General features: G+C 37.7%; 1 protein-coding gene across 2 annotated transcripts; it reads left to right on the forward strand.

Annotated features, from left to right (window-relative positions):
* Positions 1-364: 364 nt before the first annotated feature.
* LOC146485469 (prolyl 4-hydroxylase subunit alpha-1-like) lies at positions 365-18,635 on the forward strand. 2 transcript variants are annotated; one of them, XM_085103464.1, is made up of 12 exons: positions 365-779; positions 2,077-2,405; positions 3,016-3,067; positions 3,657-3,856; positions 3,986-4,156; positions 5,282-5,352; positions 14,528-14,627; positions 15,204-15,257; positions 16,332-16,394; positions 16,890-16,958; positions 17,602-17,698; positions 18,133-18,635. In XM_085103464.1, exons 1-12 carry the CDS (start codon positions 434-436, stop codon positions 18,201-18,203), a joined length of 1,623 nt encoding a protein of 540 aa, XP_084959590.1. In that variant the 5' UTR covers positions 365-433; the 3' UTR covers positions 18,204-18,635. The 2 variants fall into 2 exon arrangements, with proteins under 2 accessions (XP_084959590.1, XP_084959589.1); XM_085103463.1 differs by lacking the exon at positions 5,282-5,352 and adding an exon at positions 12,158-12,228 and having other exon boundaries at positions 368-779.
* Positions 18,636-19,534: the final 899 nt, after the last annotated feature.

Here is a 19,534-nt window from a genome sequence, read left to right on the forward strand (position 1 = left end):
CAGTCAGATACGTACGTGAAGTTAGTCACATTTCACTGTTCCTTTACAAGATGAACGATATAAATAATTGATTGTTTGCCGGATGAAAGAAAGGATTCATTCATTCATTTAGAACTATTTGGCAGGTTCGCGTGCCCTAGTCACGCAGGTTTTAAGAAATTGCATTTTTTGTCAACCTCCTTCAAACGCATTCTCGCAACACCATTTGCGTTTCAGAGGCGGTCTTTTAAGCTAAACATAAATTTAAAATTATAATAAGTAGCGCATATTATAATCGGCATTATTTTGGAATTGTTACATGCAAATTTAGTGTATTTGTTTATGTTATCTCTAAAGATAAATATTAAATTCTCACTAGTCCCGCGGTTACGGTTGTCTGACTCCGAATCACCCTGAGTCACATTTCACTTTGCGCCGTAACCCTGCCGGCAAGATGGCAGTCGCTGTACGTTATACATTTTCACTCCTAATTATACTCACTTTTGGTCTTATTTTGGAGAGAACTCGAGCAGAACTTTTCACAGCGTTAGTCGATTTGGAAAACTTGGTTTACAGAGAGCGAGAGATGAGATTCGAGTTAGAAAAATACGTCAATTTGGAACTAGAGCGTTTGACGAGACTACAGAAGTTTCTTGCCAAAGTGAACGCCGCACATGAAGTCGTTGGGGAGGATATTTCCCGATATCTGGGACACCCTGTGAACTCATATCTTGAAATCAGGAGGTTTCACAAAGAGTGGCCTGAGGTGGAAAGATTAATTCAACTTGACAATTCTGAAGGTAGGTGAATTAATCTGCCCTTCTTACTCAACATGCACGCGCGTTAAACTTTGCTGATGTGTATTCGAACGAATAATATTTTATTTGACCTCATCTCTGCTGGTGTTTTATTATTTCTTGGTGGTTATTTCATTGAACTTCCGTTTAACGTTATACCTTGAATTTATAACCATTAATTTGCTTGCAGATGTTAGCGCTTAAACAAGTCATTTATCTTGTTCACAGTCGGGCAAATATAAGCTTATGTACCTTGCATGTAATGATGATCGCCTTTTCGATGTGTGATTATTGCGAAGATTTTACACATCCCGCAATGTTTTGATTCACAATAACTTGAAAATAACCGAATTCTACAAAGCCTAGTATTTTTATTTTTTCCAATTTAAATAATTGAGCTTACGTGTCATAATTCCGTGATGTTACAACCCTCTTGGGATTCAAGTGTTTTCCATTGGTGTCAATAATAATTGACAGCTATGAATAGTAACCTTTTAATTTGGGAGTTTTCTAAACATATTTTTTATACTCGAAAAGTAAATGCTTGTATACATTTCAATAAAATAATACATGTAGTATGGGCACTGAGTAGATTTTTAAAAGACCCACCATCTATAAAAAATATTAAAAATATTCATTATTCCTATAAGACATATTAAAATATTGAAAAAATACTGATAAAGTTCTTATACGTTATAATTATTTCCAAGATTTATTCAGATATTTTCATAATGTAACTAACAGGCCCAAGTGGGGTCCAGTTCAAATTATTGTGGTAAGACAATATTTTGGTGATCAACGAAATCAGATGACTGCTTCACAGTTAGGCTCAGCAGAAATCGAGCCTAGCCGTCTCTTCTTGGGGAGGAACAAAGACCGGACTCAGAGAGTGGCGGAAATCAAGCCTTCTTCACAGCATAAGTTGTCTGATTTCTTTAATCATGACTTTGTTTACCTTTTACTGGATCTATAACAAAATGCAAGGAAGAGATTGGATGAAAACTTTTGGGAGAATGGTTTTAATATGAAAACTTTGTTTAAAAGTGGTGCATGTGCAGTACCGTGCAAAAGTAAGTTGACGGTCCCTCGAAACTCGAACTTTGCGACTTGATCCTCAAAATCGCTTTTGTTCTCTCTTATTGTTTGAGGTTCAAGAAATTAATCCTTTCCTCGAAATTTGCCACCGAGATCCTAGGAAAAAAGGCATGATTTACACCGTATGCTAGTCTTGCTAAAAATCTGGCCTTCAATTGAATAATGGCCTGTTTCAAATAATTTTTTTTTTTTTTTGCATTTCCAGCTTTGGTTGATACCGTGGGCAAGCACAAAGAGGCATTTCCTGCAAAAGAAGATTATGATGGTGCAATCACTGCATTACTGCGACTCCAAGATACTTATCAGCTGCAACCATCATCGTTCACACAAGGGACGTTACCTGGCGCTGTGCGGTCACCTAAAATGGGCTTAAGTGAGGTTTATGACGTCGGAAGACATGCATATATCAACAGTGACATGTTTTACACTAAGACATGGATGGAGGAAACATTAAAATTATACAATAACCAGGATGATCATGAGGATGTCAGTCTGTTTGATATTTATGACCATCTGTCATTTTCAGAATACAAGGTAAGTTGATGATCGTAATTTACTGTTAGTACATGTATGTAGTGAAATCATATAGCACAGTGATTTTACAGTTTAATAAAACAATATCTTCAGGGCTGTACTAGAGAGAGTATAAAATAGCATGAGCTATTTTTACAGTAGTAATTTTTTGCCAGGATGTCAACTGCATGAATTCATTCATCTTGTCAATACAGATTTAGCTTCGCGTTTACGGCTGACGCCAGACGGGAAACATCAAGCCGCTGCTTGTTCTAAAATGTATAAACTTGTGTTTCTCGTACTCACTTCTCTCTTTTTTGCGTTTGCTCGATAGCTGTCGCCGACTGGATGGAGATAAGCTTAAACCAAAAAAGCTTCATTGTTTTTCATCAAAGTGAAAATTTCAGCCTGGCGTTTGCCGTTTGCCACAATTGCGATGCTAAATCTCTCTATCCGCTTGTGCATGAGTAGAGAATTTCACAACAGGCCTTAGGTTTCTTGAAATTTCCAGCATGCTCTTTTTAAAATAGTTTCTGACTTCACTATACATGTATAATTTAATTGAGGGCAGTAGACGAGAAGATTCCAGCTGTTCAGTTAGACAAATCTATTGTTTTTATTTTCCTTTTAGCGTGGCAATTTTATCAAGGCGTTAAATTACTCCCTCAAGATGGTAGAACTTGGTAAGTCTCAAAATAAAAATAAATATTAATTTAATGTGGTTTTTAACCCTTTAAGCCCTAATAGTGATCAGCATCAAATTTCTCCTCGTAATATCAATGCCTAGGCAATCCCTGAGGTCATGAGAATTAAGGATATGATCACCCAAGGTGAATTTTCTTGGTATTTTTAATAACTTCTCCCAGAACCTTTACAAGAAAAGTATGAGAACAAGAGACATATTAGAGGTTAAAGGGTTAAGGCCAGGTTGACGCTGCCTGGATCAGTGGTCAGGAGTGTATTAGCTAGAACAATGCCTCATGCTATGTTAGACTTCATGACATAATAAAATGAGTGAAATGAGTGCCTGGTACAATCACCAATGGCCAGGTGATTCAAGCAACATTTGATCCAATGTCGACCGGTGAGAGCAAGAAAATCTCTATTAATAATCACCAAAGTGAGTAATTAATTATGCTACATGTAAATTGAAATACCACTACTATACATGTAATTTTAATCGGGTAACTGTAGTGAGTTATTCGCTTACTATAGACAGATATCCACTGGGAGAGGTTTTCCTCAATCTCTTTAATAATATCCAATTTTTAGACCCTACACATGAAAGAGCACAGGGCAATGTGGCATACTTTGGAGAAGAAATAAAGATGTACAAAAAGACTGGTCGTAGGGGCGATACTGGAATTATCACAGACACAAAGGTGAAACCCAGGAGTGAGCGACAAAACTGGCACCAGACATCATCCTTCCAGAATTATGAACGGCTGTGTAGAGGGGAAGTTAGAAATTTGGTAAGTTGGTTTTTAATTAGAGCAGGTTTCATTTGAGTACATGTATGTACACTGTAGTTAATTTGCCACTATACAATACTGTTCATTCTGATTGTTGATAATACATATACATGTAAAAATATTTTTCAGACTAAATGGGAACAAAGTAAAATGATCTGCTGGTACTACAATGATGCCCCAAGACTAAAGTTAAGGTCTGCCAAGTTTGAAAGAGTTTTTGTAAAGCCAGAGATCATCATTTTCCGTGGCATTTTAACAGAGCAGGAGATGAGAACAATAAAGGAACTAGCTGCGCCAAGGGTAATGTAACATTTTTTGTTTGTTTTTAATTTGATGTTGTACATTTTGTACATATCTAGGAATATATTACACGGCAGCGCAAAGATATGCATCGAATTTTCAAGTGGTTAGAATAATATTTTATGAATGGTTTGAAGTTTTATGTCATATATAATGTTAACAGTAAAAAGAGGTGGCCTTTTCATCATATGCATACAGGACTACCCCCTCCCAAAGGTACAGCAAATCTTAATCAGGTCCTTTGATACAGGGTGTTCGTTAAGCCTATTCCAGAATTATTGTTTTTCATACAGAAAATTACAGTAACTTGTGCGGACTTGTGAGAACAAGCCACTTGGCTTAACTATGAGTTCAGAAGGTTATATCTTTGTTTGGGTCACTTCTTTTGGGATTTGCAAGTGACCATGAAATATAGTCTCTACTTTTGAAGGACTTGTAGAACTCTACAGTGCATTGAATTGATGGTTGGTGGGAAGTAACATTCTTTTGAAGTTGAATGTCTGGTCAGTAGCATTAAGAAACTCGAGGGTGACAAGTGAAGCAAAATGAGATGCCCACTCTAGTTTTTGTATGCAACATGCAGCCTGAGTGTCTGGTTACTTTGCCTACATGCCAACTTACCTACAGTTTGGAGTTAATTCGTCCACATGATAAACTGAACATATAAATAAATAATTAACAATTTATTATTCCACGAGCGTGCGAGGATATGAGATGATACGCACCAAGTTGAGTTGGTTATATAATCATCTCATAACCAACAAGCCCGAGTGGAATAATTATTGTATTAAAAACAATAAAAAAACTATTCCCAGATCTTGCTGATTTTGTTTTGCAAGAACAACCAGAAGACAATTTGATGGTCGCTTTTTCTCAGGCATCGCTTTTATGGTTCATATACCATGGCCGACCGTAAACCAATCAAATCCCTAGAATGTCATTATACAACTTACAATGGTCCACTTTTTAAAATACAACCTTTATTTACCCTTAGTGTGGTTTAAAGCACAAGATGTTAGTGGGGCTGAGCGTTAAACTTTGTAAACAAATATTTCAAATAGAATGTAACATGGTTGTTAAAAGTCAGAATCAACAAACAAATGTTGTTGACCTTGTCTTAATCAGCTTCGCCGAGCCACAGTACGAAGTCCAATAACGGGTTTGCTTGAGCATGCGCAGTATCGAGTGAGCAAAAGGTACTGCAATAGTTGGTTGTTATATTGATCTTACCCAATTCAACGTCATTCTCATTTCTAAGATTCCATTTCTATGCTGCTGTGTGACTTTGGTGTCTTTTAACCCTTTAAGCCCTAACAGTGATCAGCGTCATGCAAATTTCTCCTTGTAATATCAATGCTTATTCAACCCCTGAGGTCATGAAATTAAGGATATGATCACCCAAGGTGAATTTTCTTGATATTTAGATAACTTCTCCACAGTACTTTTGTGAGAAAGGCATGAGGACAACATAGGATAATTTGTCATTAATTTGATATAAGGGGTTAAAGGGTTAAGAATTATCTAAGTTTCTTTTTCTCTTTCTACTCTCTTTGATCCTATATTACTATCCAATTATAATTATGCATATACCAAATCTTTGTCTACTTTCTCATCTTCGTCTAACCACAACCAACTGAATACATGTATACCTCGAGGGCTTTTTATATCTAGTCAAGCATTTTTGTTTACCTTTTTAACTAGCACATCTTGATTTGTAATCTCTCGCATCACCGATCCCATGCCATATAAGCACCTGGCTCTTGCCTCTGATTGTAACTCTAAATTATATGCTACAAGTTGATAATCATGGTTATAGTAATTTAATAATAAGAATCTCAGCATACCATTCAAGGCTCAGAACCGTTTTTCGGTTTTTCTTTCAGTAGTTGTGCCTATATCTCAATAATTATCACCATATATTTGAACACTGATCCTCTAATTTGCTTTTTTGTCAACAATCCACAACTTCAGAACTGTCATTTGATTGTCAAGCAAATGGTTGGAGATCTAGTTAACACCCAGTCTCTATAAATGTCCCATAGGTGGATACAGTAGGTATCTTGTGGTGCATGTAATGCCCGTTCTTGATTCAACATACAAAATTTTTCTTCACCGGATCGATTTGGTCAGTTGCATTGTGCTCGAATTATGTAACTTTCATTCCTTAAATTTTTCACATTCAATGGTGCATCAGTCAATTCCAACAGTGCTCTCCCCACCCCCCCCCCCGGGGGGGGGGAGGGTTAGAGGGGCACTTTCACCTTACAGCACTTTCAATTCCTTTCATTTTATCGGCAAAGACGATAAAGCCTTGATTAAATTTTTCTAAGGAGGACGAAATGAGATGGTACAGCTGTAGATCCACAGAACGAACGGTCCCTGTAGCGATACAGAGATGTGGGACTTATTTTGGGCAATTTGGGACTTTGTTTGGCCTGAATTAGCTTTGATTAGAATGAAGGTATACCAAGAAGAAAAGAAATCAACTTCTCTTTTTATCTATACCGTGGGGCATTTGAACAGCCCGTTTGTTCCCCCGTGGGCCATTTGCCAGTTTGTTTTCAAAAAATCCTAATGCCCACTGCTGGAAATGGTTAATGCGTAATTCTCATTTAACTAATAAAATTAGTACAATCAGCTGTTTTTAAGTCGGATAACCCTGGCACCATCTTAGCTGGGCGGTGTCTGCCTTTTGTTGTAGTTATGCACTAAGGCGAAGACAGGGCATATGTACCTAGCTGAGATTTGTTGTTCAATGCCCCACTGCAGGACATTTGTGGATGGTTGTAATAGTGACTAACCGTCTTTGAAAATTTGTTCAAATGTCCACTCAAACGGTCGGCATGGGAGAACGGGCTTCCTTCCCCGGCCTGAGCAGCACTAAGAGTCTTAAAATAACTGAAGAGAAAGTTCCGTCCTTTGTTTTGTCTTCTGCAAATGGTTAGAGCTTTACGTGGCTTGGATGGCCACGTATAAATGGCGGTCCCGTCACCAATTTGGGGACGGAAAAGAACTTCTGAGTACATAATAAACCCTAGCTGTGACCACTCTCCGTGTCAGCATGTGGCCGGGTTGGCGTGATTCTCTTAAAGGCTTCTGAGTGGGATCACAACTGTGTGTAACAGCCAGAAGTCAATGGGATTTGCAGACTGCTGGGAGAACACAAAGAATGTAGATTTGCTCATTACCCTTTCGGCTCAGAGTCTACTTTGCGACCCTTTCAAATACTAAACTGCAACATTTCGTTACCGTTTAACATAATACAAGGTTGAAAAAGGCCGCACCCCTTTTGAGCTGAACTTAGCCTGCTTAGCAAGCATTTCGGTGGAGTTTTGTTCGTTTTTCGTTTCCGCGCAGTAAAAAAGCAAAAAAAGCACAAACCCCAGGGAAACGCTTGCAGAACCCCCTGTATAGGCTACTAAATTGAGTACCCTCAGGGGGCTTTATTGATTTGTGACAACTGAATTGTCGAGAACTTTTTGACAACTTTCTGTTGGCTTCCGTTCTGATTGACCAATCAAAGCTGCAGGAGTGTGGAGTTGTCAAGATGCATGTTTACTTTCCACCAATTGGATTCTCCTCTCCTTGTAGTTACTTCATTCTGATTGGTCAGTTAAAACGGAAACCATCAGAAAGCTGTCATTAAGAAGTCATTCAGTTGTCAAACTATTCTCAAAAACTTTCTCAAGTTCCAGTTGCAACTGTGCTGCATGCACAGCAGTTGTGCAAGATCAGCGAATTAAGTCCGCAGTTTGAATTTAAAAACTTTGCTTGTAGTGTTTTAATTCTCTTTGTATGTTTTGTCAAATTACGTAGCTTGCACGTGCTACAGTAACTAACGAAGACGGAAGTTTAGAGACAAGTGAATATAGAGTTAGTAAAAGGTTTGTCGATACAACGTTGTTAAAAAATCTTGGCTTAACCTTATATCAGGCGAACCATAAGATTATAATTTCCATTTAAAAGTGTTATATAGAGAAAAATTGTTCACCAATGTAAGGTTAAGAATGTCAAGAAAGTTACGGGCTCTCCTAAGCGGACCTTTAGTTGGTATAAAATTTCTCATTTCTTTTTGGTGGCATATTGTCGTTTATGAAAGACTTGAAGTAAATTTTCAAAAAATCGTTTAAGTAAGTGTAGTTGCTTAGGAGATGCTAGAAAAAAGTGTTTGATGGAGAAATGATTCAAACGGAAAGTCGTTAATTAGGGGTATCGAATGGTCTTTGCGAGCATGCGAGCAGTGTGTGTATTTTTGCGAGCACGAGCAGTTGTCAAATATTTCTTGCGAGCAGCGAGCACTTTAGAAAATACAGATGGCGAGCAGCGAGCACTTCGAGTACTTCGTAAATTTTCTGCTAGCTGGAATCTCTCTTTTATTAATAGGATACTTTGTTTTGCGCCAGAACAAAAGGTGCAAACCAAGGGCGGTTCAACCAGTCCCAGCATCTTACAGCCAATTGTGCCCTGCTCAGTGATGCCAAATTACGTCACGTAGCTTCACGTGAGTCAGTCAGGGTGAAGAACTTCAAGAGCTCTCAAGGAGATCTACTAGAGTTAAAAACACGCGATCTAAAGTTTTCCATCTCTTTCTAGTCATAACTGATTTATCGCCGTTTATTATATCTATAAAAGAAAAACTACAAAGCAGGATTAAAGAAATTTCCAGCAATCAAGCATATGTTATCGACTGAATGCGAGCATGCGAGCAGTTTAAAAATTTTGCAAGCACGAGCAAGCGAGCACCCGTGTAATTTTTGCGAGCAATTCGAGCAAAGGCCAAATTTTGCGAGCACTTTTAAATTGAATGGGACCATTCGATACCCCTTTAATTAACTTGGTCACAAATTGAAGAATTTGTTTGTCACGTTTTACAATCTTCACAGCCAATGACATCACGGCGTAACGGCTGACAAACGACCAATAACATCCCGACTTTGTTGACCAATTAGGTCAATAACCAGAGATATTTATATCATCTACTGACGTTCCACAATTTACGTGACTCTGAAGATGACTTCAGTTCAGGTTGTAGAAACGTCAGTCAATGTCACCTCAGACAGTCCTTCTCAGGACTACACTCACCCAGATGATCATAATTAACGTACTTATGACATGATTCTTGGGTTCAAACCTTTTATAAGTGAAGGAGTTTGTCACTTACAAGATTCTATGTAAAGTGTTTATCATAGAGCAGCATGATTTCACCTCTTAAGCCCCAATAGTGACCAGCATCTAATTTCTCCTCACAATATCACTGCTTAATCAAACATACAGGTTATGAGAGTAAAGGAAATAATCACCAAATATAATGTCTTTGATGTTTAACAACTTTATTCTTTGATTTATACATGATACATTGATACATTAGACTGGCCCGTAAATCTAGGCGGGCCAGCCAAAGATTATGATATTATAAATAAATAATAAATGATAAATAAAGCACAGGGAAAAGAAGAACGAGGAACAAATTATTACTTACATACTAAGGATTGCAACTTACGTACTAATTAAGGATTATTATTTACAGCTATATATACATACTATTGTTTATGACTTACTTTAGATTTAACTTTTGAAATGATTTGAGATATACTGATATAAGAATTTTCTTCCTTTAAAATTTCGTTAAGGACGGTGCCTACTTTTGTTACTGCGCATACGTCCTGTGCATCTCGAGATATTCGGGTTTTCTTTGGGTGGTGCCTACTAATGAAGGGATGTTTTTGCGTGGTTTAAAACTATGCGGAGAAAGCAGAACTTAGCAAGTGCTTTTGGTATCCACAAGGAACATTGGGGGTAACCATGTATTTTTCAGAGATAAAAAAGCTTTAATTTTGAACAAAACGCCATACATTTCCTCGTATTTTACTGTTTTTAAGAATAATTGTTGCTTATAATTATCTCTAAAAATGCGTGGTTCCCCCCAAATTTCTTTTTGGATTTCAATAGCCCTTGCTAAGATCTGCTCTGCCTGCATAGTCATAAACCAAACAAAAATACTTCTTTATTAGTAGGCACCATCCTTAAGTGTAGTGCTGAGTTTTCTTTTGAAGGCTTGTTTTGGCTTTTCCCGAAGATAGGTTGATGTCTCATTCCATAGTTTCGCGCCGATTCTTGAAGTAGCATTTTTTTGCAATTCGAGTTTCAAATTCTTCGTGAAGAGAATACTACATGTCGACATCAGGACGATTACAAGATTAGTCAATATGATGGACTTTCTAGATACAGCGTTTGCTAACGACAACAGATACCGATGACATCATTGACGTCAGTGGCATCAATGAACAATCGATTGGTTATCAGCTGATTAATCATTCATTGATTATTAGCGATTATCAATGCGTAATCGATGACTAATCGATAGGTCACAAAATTTTTAGCCATCGATTAGTTATTGATGTCATCGATTAGTGGTCGATTGCATTGATTAGTCACTGATATCGTGTGGCTATTCAAACGTAAAAAAAATTGAACGTCGCATGCACGATTTTAGCTTAAGTTCAAGGCAAAAAGATTAGTCATTGATGTCATCGATTAGTTATCGATTGCACTGATTAGTCTCTGATATTTTCGTAATTATTTTACCTAGTGTTACATTCGAAAGTAAAATAGAAAACAAATTGAACGTTACATGCACGATTTTAGCTTAAGTTCAAGATCAAAGTTTTTTTCCTATGGGACTGAAGTCTTGCCTCAAAGGAGCGCGGGGGGGAGGGGGGGTGGACTGATTGAATTTTCATAAAAAAAGGGGGAGAAAAATCAGAAGGAAAGGGCTTTTATTACACATATCATGTGATCATGCCAGCAAGTTAAATTCAACGTGGCTGAGTTTGCATGTTGGCCGAGTAACTAGTCACTCACCAAAGCATGACACTCTCGCTTGAGATACAGTAGCAAATATCAGCCTCTGAGGGACTAACATATAAAATGATAGAGATAATTGTCTTAATACCATTTTTGAGGGGGGAGGGGGAAGGAATTTTGGATTGGTAACCCATAACTACCACTGCTAAATTTTGCTTGAAACGTTTTAAAGGGTATTTAGTCGAAACTTTGGCAGGAAACATTTGTCAGTTAACTGATTTAATTTCTCTTAGGAGTGAAAATAAATTTAAAGGGGGAGTATCACGGTGTCACAAATCTAAAAAAGTTGAACGTTCTATCAACAGAAACATAAAAATATTGTTCTAGTTTTGTGATAAATTACCACTCCAATAAACAAAAACTGTTGATGAGCGTCTCTGGCTATAGATAGACTTGGTCGGTATTGATTACAACTTAAAAAAAAGTAAGGCTAATTTTTTTTCAAGTCCTCGCATTTCGTTTCCAAAATCCGCTAGAATAGATCACAGTTCCTGATTTGTTCCTTTCAAGAATTCAGTTGATTTTTTTTTTGGGGGGGGGGGGGTGGGGGGTGGGGAGGGTATTCTGGAATTGTATTGTAGCTACGTGAAGTTATTGTCTCACTATTTGCACCAAAAGGGGACATCCCCGTGAGACTTCCCCTTTATGCCATGCCAACAAAACGAGATTCTGATACCTTTTAGGGAAGTGGTCAAAACTACTATACTTGAACAGGACCCACCAAACCACAAAATAGATGGTGGTCTCTGCCTGCACCCCCCTTTCTCAACTTCAAAAGATGGTGTCTTTATTGCATAGCCACCTCTCTACCCAGCAGTAAGAAACGACAGTGAGATTCAAATCTCACTTTGCTTGTTCATCTAGCAATGCTGACTCTTGCTAGCTGAATATTTCTGTGTCACTCCAATTTTAAAGCCAATTTGTCGGTAATGTTCATGAGATATGTAGTGTCTTCGGTAAGCCCCCTACCCCAGACAAGGTGGGTCCTCTTCAAGCAAACTATTTTTTCTTTTGTTTGTGCGTTTGTTTTCAATAAGTTCTGTCGATCACACACGTTATCAGCCAGCTCGCATGCTAAGCATAAGCTTGTCTTTCGTGTAATACTCACCCATATTATTCACAAACGTTTTCAAACAGCTGCGCAGAGCAACCATTCAACATCCTGTGACGGGGAACCTTGAATATGCCAACTACCGCATTAGCAAAAGGTTTGTGAATGAGCGAGACGTGAGTGAGCGAGATTGTGACACGTTCTACCAAAACAAGCGGGAAAAATAAAGATGATTGGGACTAAATCTCGACGTGGGCGTGTTCTTAGTACCTTCTTAAAAATTTGACTAAACTCAACGACTCTCTTCTTGTTATACCAACCGAATGAAATAGACGCTACTTTGTAAGCTCGACAATAGAACTGAAGGAAGAAGAGAACGAAAGTACTCGAATTTTTGGCTTGGCAGATGACCGTTCTAGATAACCACTTGTGAAGACTGTGAATTAGCCAGAAACTAAAAAAGTTATTGTCAAAGAGTTGCGGTCAAATCATTGATAACTTGTTGACAATAGGACGTGACGTTTACAATTACTAAGCAATTTTGCTTAACACTTTAACTTGATTTAACGGAATAATGTGAACCTAACGAAATAATGCCTTGATTTTTAAACTACTATTGATAGATTGCCGTATAAATTCTCACAATTAATATTTAAGAAGATAATTGACATCTGATGAGGAGAACCTAGATGCTGAACTAATGGGGCTAAAGAGTTAACCGCGACCTAAATTTTGAGCTCTAACTAAATAACGCAGTGTTTAAAGCAGATAATTCTAATGTTAATAGGAAATAAAAAAAGTACTTTTAATGTGATGCTTTCCTCGTAACCGTCTCAAAGTGAAGACTTTTAACCATTTAAAATCACGCCTGAAGTTAACATACAAGAAAGTCTAAAGGCCTTAGCTCGCACGGGTCTTCTGTAGCTCTGTGGTAGAGCATCAGAACTAGAAATCGGAAGGTCTTAGGTTCGACTCCTGTTTGGAGAACTTTGATTTCTTTTTCGGAGTATGCCTGTGTTACTCACTGAATAATCATCATCTCGAGAATTGTCTACTGAGCTAAACAAGTGAACGCGTGCTGATGTATTCCTGTCCGTTTTTAAACTAAAGCAAACTTCTTTAATCTTAATTTATTTAAACCCAGATCAAACCTACCGTTTGAATTGACGCTTCAATGACAGTACTGTAGTTTGTTGTTGGTCAATAAGCCTTCGAGAGAAGGCGCTTTTTCGCGGCGGGTGTAACAATAGCCGTAAAATGCGTCTGCTCTTGAAGGCTATTGGTCAGTTTGCTGATAATAATTTTTACCCATTGTGAAAAATTCCGACGAAACTCGGCGAACTCTACATTTATTTTAAACTTAACCATACTTACTTTCATTTTCTCGTTTTTGTCTACTTTTATTTTGTTTGTTTGTTTATTTCGCTAGTACGTTTACTGTTGTGTATTCGTTTTTCTTGCTGAAGGAAAGCAAAAACAAACAACTGTGATTCCAGTTACTCTGTGAAAATAACAACAACAAAAAGATTATTTTATGTGATTGCTTCTGATACCTGCTTATAACAAAAGAAAGCGAAATCAAGAATTGTTACATTTGTTTTGATAAAACTGGGGAAAATCTGGGAGAAATTTGCTCACGAGCGAGAGCCCAGCTCTAGAGGATCAGATATGAATTGGAATTTGCGAGCCCATCACCATTGGTCACCCATTGCAAACGTTTTTAGGTCGGAAGGGCATCTTTTTAAACTACAGTATTTGTTTTTGTTCAGCCTGATATTATTCGTTCACTGTTTTTGTTTTGTTGTTTCGTTTACTTTAGTTTATTTTGTTTTAATTACCCTTTTTCACTTTTTTTTCTTGTTTCTTTACCTATAGTATATGGAGCAGTGCTGAATTGTTTCCTTTGTGTTGTATTGTTTATTTGTAGTAATTTCATTTTGTTTGTTTACTTTAGTTTGTTGTCTATCTCCTTTTTTACTTGATGTGTTTTGTTTACTTTACAAAGTTCGTTTGTTTACTTCTAGTATATGAAGTGGTGATTTGTTTCCTTGTGTCGTTTTGTTTATTTGTAGTTATTCCATTTTGTTTGTTTACTTTAGTTTGTTGTCTATCTCCTTTTTTACTTGAAGTGTTTTGTTTACTTTACAAAGTTCGCTTTTTTACTTCTAGTATATGAAGAAGTGGTGTTTTGTTTCCTTGTGTTGTTTTGTTTATTTGTAGTAATTTCATTTTTTTTTGTTTACTTTAGTTCGTTCTCTTTTATTCTTCTTTGTTACTTGATGTGGTTTGTTTACTTTTTTGTTTGTTTACTTCTAGTATGTGAAGTACTGTTGATTTGTTATTTGTAGTAATACCATTTTGTTTGTTTACTTTAGTTCGTTATCTTTTATCCTTTTTTTCTTTGATTTGGTTTGTTTACTTTGTTTGTTTGTTTGTTTGTTTTTACTCTCTGTAAGTGGCTGGTTGAAGGACTCTGACCATGAACTCATCAGACGAGTAAGTCTTCGCATTGAAGACGTGACAGGGCTAACGATGGACACCGCTGAAGAACTACAGGTGTGGAATAAAGATACTTCAAAAACTCATTAATAGTTCATAAGCCTATTGACCTATTAAATGGTCGATAATACACCACGTGCAGTGACTTTATATCGATAAACCTCCCCTTATTAGTTCGCGGTGTTTTATCATTTGATAAAGCGCTCCTCATTAGTATGCGGTGTTTTTCTCGTATGCTAATTTCCAACGTGCACAAAAGAATAATTGTTATCAACTCTATTGACACACGCTTTTCCAGGAATGTTTTTGAAGCCGTTAAGACCCGATAAAACGCTCTTTTTTTTAAACATTACTTAAGAATAAGCTGGCTAAATGATTATAACATCGTGAACTCGAATCAAGTTTGACGTGCCAGTCCCAGCGAGGAAAATTTAGTGTTGAACAATAAAAGCAATTAGAGTTTTTCTGTTGTTGCCAGCCGTGCTAATGGCTTTACGTTTTCTGGCCTACGTCAAAAATTTATATTACCGTGACAAGGTTTCATTAGCAAACCGCTAGGGACGATCATATCATGTTCAATCCAATTTTCCAATTTCAGCTTTGTTGATATTTGTTTGTTTTATTATAATGTAGATTGTGAACTATGGAATAGCTGGACATTACGAGCCTCATTATGACTTCGCACGGGTAAGTTCCGATATTATTTTCCTGTATACTGTATTCTAAATTTCAAGACCATGGTGTTCAAGGTCCGTTGAGTTAATATGAATGCGAGAAATTGGTTTCGTCACAATAGAGCGGTGTTCAATTGGGTGTCGAAGGTAATTATGCCTTTGCTTTGGTATTCCTTTACGTCGGTGTGTGATTGGTTGGCAAAGCTCGCGCCATTTTCTCAACCAATGGGAAGCAAAACCAAAACCAATCGTGCCTCGCTCGCACGTGATTTCCCGCCCTTGGCGCCGGTTGCATATATTTGCTTTAAGTTCTGATTGGTTCATTGCGTTGCCGTTACGTCTGCTCTGATTGGTCAGAGTAATTACTCTGGCTTTACAACACTCAATTGAAAACCGCTCTTACACTTAAGGCAACATGTTGGATGCTAAAAACTGGACGCTAGTGCAAGACACGCATGCACATAGCGTGCATATCAAGAAATCTCGGCGGTCAAACGTAAAACTGAAAATAATGAAAGTCTGTTAAAGGAAGGGTTTTTACTTTGAGAGATGAAAGATAATAAGTTTTTTGTTAGTCAGATTTTACTAAATCAATGTACGTTTACTAAAAAAAAGTTTGAAGTTTTTTTTAAAGTGAAGCGCCGATCACTCCCGCATGCTTCACTTTAAAAAAAAACTTGAAACTTTTTTAGTAAATCATAAAATGATTACGTAAACTCGCAGACTGACAAAAAAAACTTGTCAGCCTTGGGCTCTCGATGTAAAAATCATAACCTTATAATTTTTACGGACTTTTCTTGCGTTTTAACGGCCTCTGACCCCGGTTAATGTTCGGCATAGCACATAAGAATGATGGGACTCGATCCTATAGCCTTCCGTTCACCGTTAGCTGTTCGCCAAGTGGTCTTATCACTGAGATACTGGGAGACATACTGTGGGAAATTTGTTAATTTAAAAGGTAGAGAAATGCAAAATTGAGCATCCAGCACGCTGTATTTGTTGAATTGATTTTTAAACTAAAACAAACCGCTCTTATTTATTGATCTGTTTAATTTTTTTATCTATTGCTTGGTGTTTGTATCCATAGGATAATGAAGACAAGTTTTCCTCGTTAGGCACTGGGAACAGAATCGCTACATTCTTGGCTTACGTAAGTCAAAATCTTATTTCCATCCTTTCATTTTGTCATTGCAAAGTATGTTCCCTATCGATGAGCGTTGTGTGACTTGCGTGACGTCAGTCATTGCATGACATTCAAAATTTGCCCCTGAGTGTTTGTAAAGAGTTCAATGACGTCCGATCCGAAGTATTTTTTTTTAGGGGGGGGGGGGGGGGGTGTTGCGTGACAGATGGAGAATGGATGTTGTTACTCAACAAACTGTAACACTGCCCAAATATGGTCATAGTGCACTGAAATATCTGAAACGTTAATGAAGCGTGACAACCCGAACGACGGCCTGGTGTCTACAAGTGAAAGCGGAAGAGATGAAATTTTAGTAGAACATGAACTGTTTGAACTCAACAAAATGACGGCCACGCCTGCTTTCGGTGATTTTCACATTTTTCCTTAAATTGGCATAAAGTTGTGCGAAGGTATGATACATAAAAGACAGTAGTACTTAATATACCGTGTGTTTTTTCCTAGATGAGTAATGTTGAAGCCGGTGGAGGAACGGTCTTTACACAAGTTGGCACAACACTATTTCCTAGCAAGGTCAGAACTTGACAAAGCTACGTAGTTGAAAGGAAGAATTCCGAGATTCTACTGTTTTTATACACAAACGTTCGCATTAAAAGGGTCTGAGCTTTGTAAAATGGGGTATTTTTAACGAAACAAAACGTTCGGGAAGATTGTCAAGTTTGTGAAGTTATTCTCAGTACATAACCTCCCTCGCAGATGCTCTTTTGGCTCGTCACGCAATCTTTCCTTCCCAACGAGTCGTTGGGGAGGAAAGATTGCGTGACGAGCCAAAGCAGCGTCTGCTGAGGCTACTCAGTACATTGCTGAATGCAGTTTATCATTGACACAGTTTTGATTACTTTTAACATCTTTTGGAAAGTTTTCTGTTGGCTTCTTTTTCAACTGGCCAATGAGATCAAAAAGCTCAAGTTATCAGTGTAACCATGGAAACTGGCAATTCTACGTCACACAGTTCTATTGTTTGATTGGCCAATCAGAAAGAGTTCAAAAAGTTGTCATATGGAGTTGACTTAAGTGTCAACAGTATAGCATTCGCGGCATTAGAATTGTACCAACGTGTTTTGTGGCGCATTGGGAAAAATGGCGTTCAATTTTCAGAAAAGCCATAATAAGGCATTTACAGTGACCATGCTGCTCGATGTTTCTGCTCATTTAGGGCGACGCTGCATTCTGGTGGAACTTAAAGCGAAGTGGAAATGGAGATGAGAGCACGAGACACGCAGGATGCCCTGTACTGGTGGGCAGCAAGTGGGGTGAGTCAAAATTGATTGACTCGTAGCTATTGACTATAAGAGATCAGTAAAAACCAGCAATTAACTGAGTATGCGAGGACCACCGCGACAAAATAAAAGTACCGAATCCTGTAGTGAAGGATCTAATCAGCAAAAAAATTATAGAACAAATAATCTAAAAAAGAGGGAGGCTAATTTCACGGTCAGGGAAGTATATTTTTCCAATATTTCCATACCCTGAGGAAAAAAGACCGTGCCTTTCGTAATATTGGAAATCAGCCTTGCTCTTTTTTAGATTATAACCGAACAGACAATAAAAGTGTCAGATGTAACGCGCGCTGTCTCAACGGAAAAATTTAGCCAATTTCGCTCGTGAAAAACAAATCGATGGACGGAAATAACTTCCGTATCCACTTTCAGCCATGTAATAATAGTTCATATCATCATATTTTTAGTGGCAAACAAGTGGATCCACGAGCGAGGCCAGGAGTTCAGACGACGCTGCGGCCTCTCACGCCATGACTAATGCCGCAGAGAACAGCAGCGGGCTCACAAAAAGCTTGAAAGATTTCAAATATGGAAATGACGTTTTCAACGTTCATTTGTAAACGAGCTGTTTTGTCGTATTTTAAATAGGTTTTGTTGGTCCATTTTACAGCCTAAGTAAATAGCTTGATATGAAGAGTCGTAATTCTAATTTAACCCTAACTTTATGCTAATGCTCTGACCCAGGCTACGCGCGGCGCGCAAAAGAAAAGAATTGTGACATAACCGTCACAGGCCAACCAACATGCAAGCAAATAGATGATAAGAATAATTAATAGATGATAAGAATAATTAATTTTATGCCGAGTATCAATGAACAATATCAATTTTTATATATTCAAATATTTTCTGATGCTTTATACGCAGAAAATATTAATACTTCCATTGAATGGAAATAAATTTTTATATGGTATTGTTTGTGTCGGCTTGTGGATTTGCGTTTCCTTCTTACATGATCGACGTATCACCACACTTAGCTCAAACTCAGGACAAGAGTAGTTAGTTTGTAAAGGGTTCTATAGGCCTCATCACAGTTTTCGACGCCATAGGCAAGCACGTCTTGAAATAACAGTGTTTGTATGGAAATCTGACGTCAAATAATTTTCATAAAACATCGCTTCCGAAAAAATCATGAATTGGAAACTTTTGGCACTAGGAAAAAGATTTTAAGAAAAAAAAATTGGAGGGATGTAGCGGTGCCAGAAAGCGTCCAGTCGTGTTTTGAACTCCCCATACATTTCCCTGTATTTTTTCCCGCGAACTATTTTTAGTAGCAGTTCACGGCTGGTTCGCTATACAGACAAATGTATGGAAATGTCAAAACGCAACTAGATGCTTTCTAGCACAGCTACATTCCTCAGTTATTTTCTGCAAAATCCTTAATTTGCAAAGTGCCTAAAGTTTCCAATTCATGAATTTTTCAGAAGCGATGTTTTATGAAAATTATTTGACATCGGATTTCCATACCAACACTGTTATTTCAAGACGTGTTTGCCTACTCGTCAAAATGGCGTCGAAAACCATGATAAGCCTATATTACCTATTCACTTAGAGTCTCAAAAACAGTGCATATCTTGATGAAGAAGAAGCGTCAGATGCTACAGAATCGTACAGTAACTGTAAGGTTGATCTCTGGGCCTGATCACAGGGTACTGGGACGGCTGTGGAAGCCAGCGGAGGGGAGGGGCAAAGGTGTTCCTGGTGTTCCTGGGGTTCCACCCTTCCTCGTACCGCCTTTTACCGGAATGGGACCACTTTCACATGTACATACATAAACACAAAAATTATATTTTCCTAACTTTCCTGTACTTC

Source organism: Pavona decussata, unplaced genomic scaffold, assembly GCF_977016875.1.
Source record: "Pavona decussata unplaced genomic scaffold, jaPavDecu1.1 SCAFFOLD_26, whole genome shotgun sequence".
Lineage (NCBI taxonomy): Eukaryota > Metazoa > Cnidaria > Anthozoa > Scleractinia > Agariciidae > Pavona > Pavona decussata.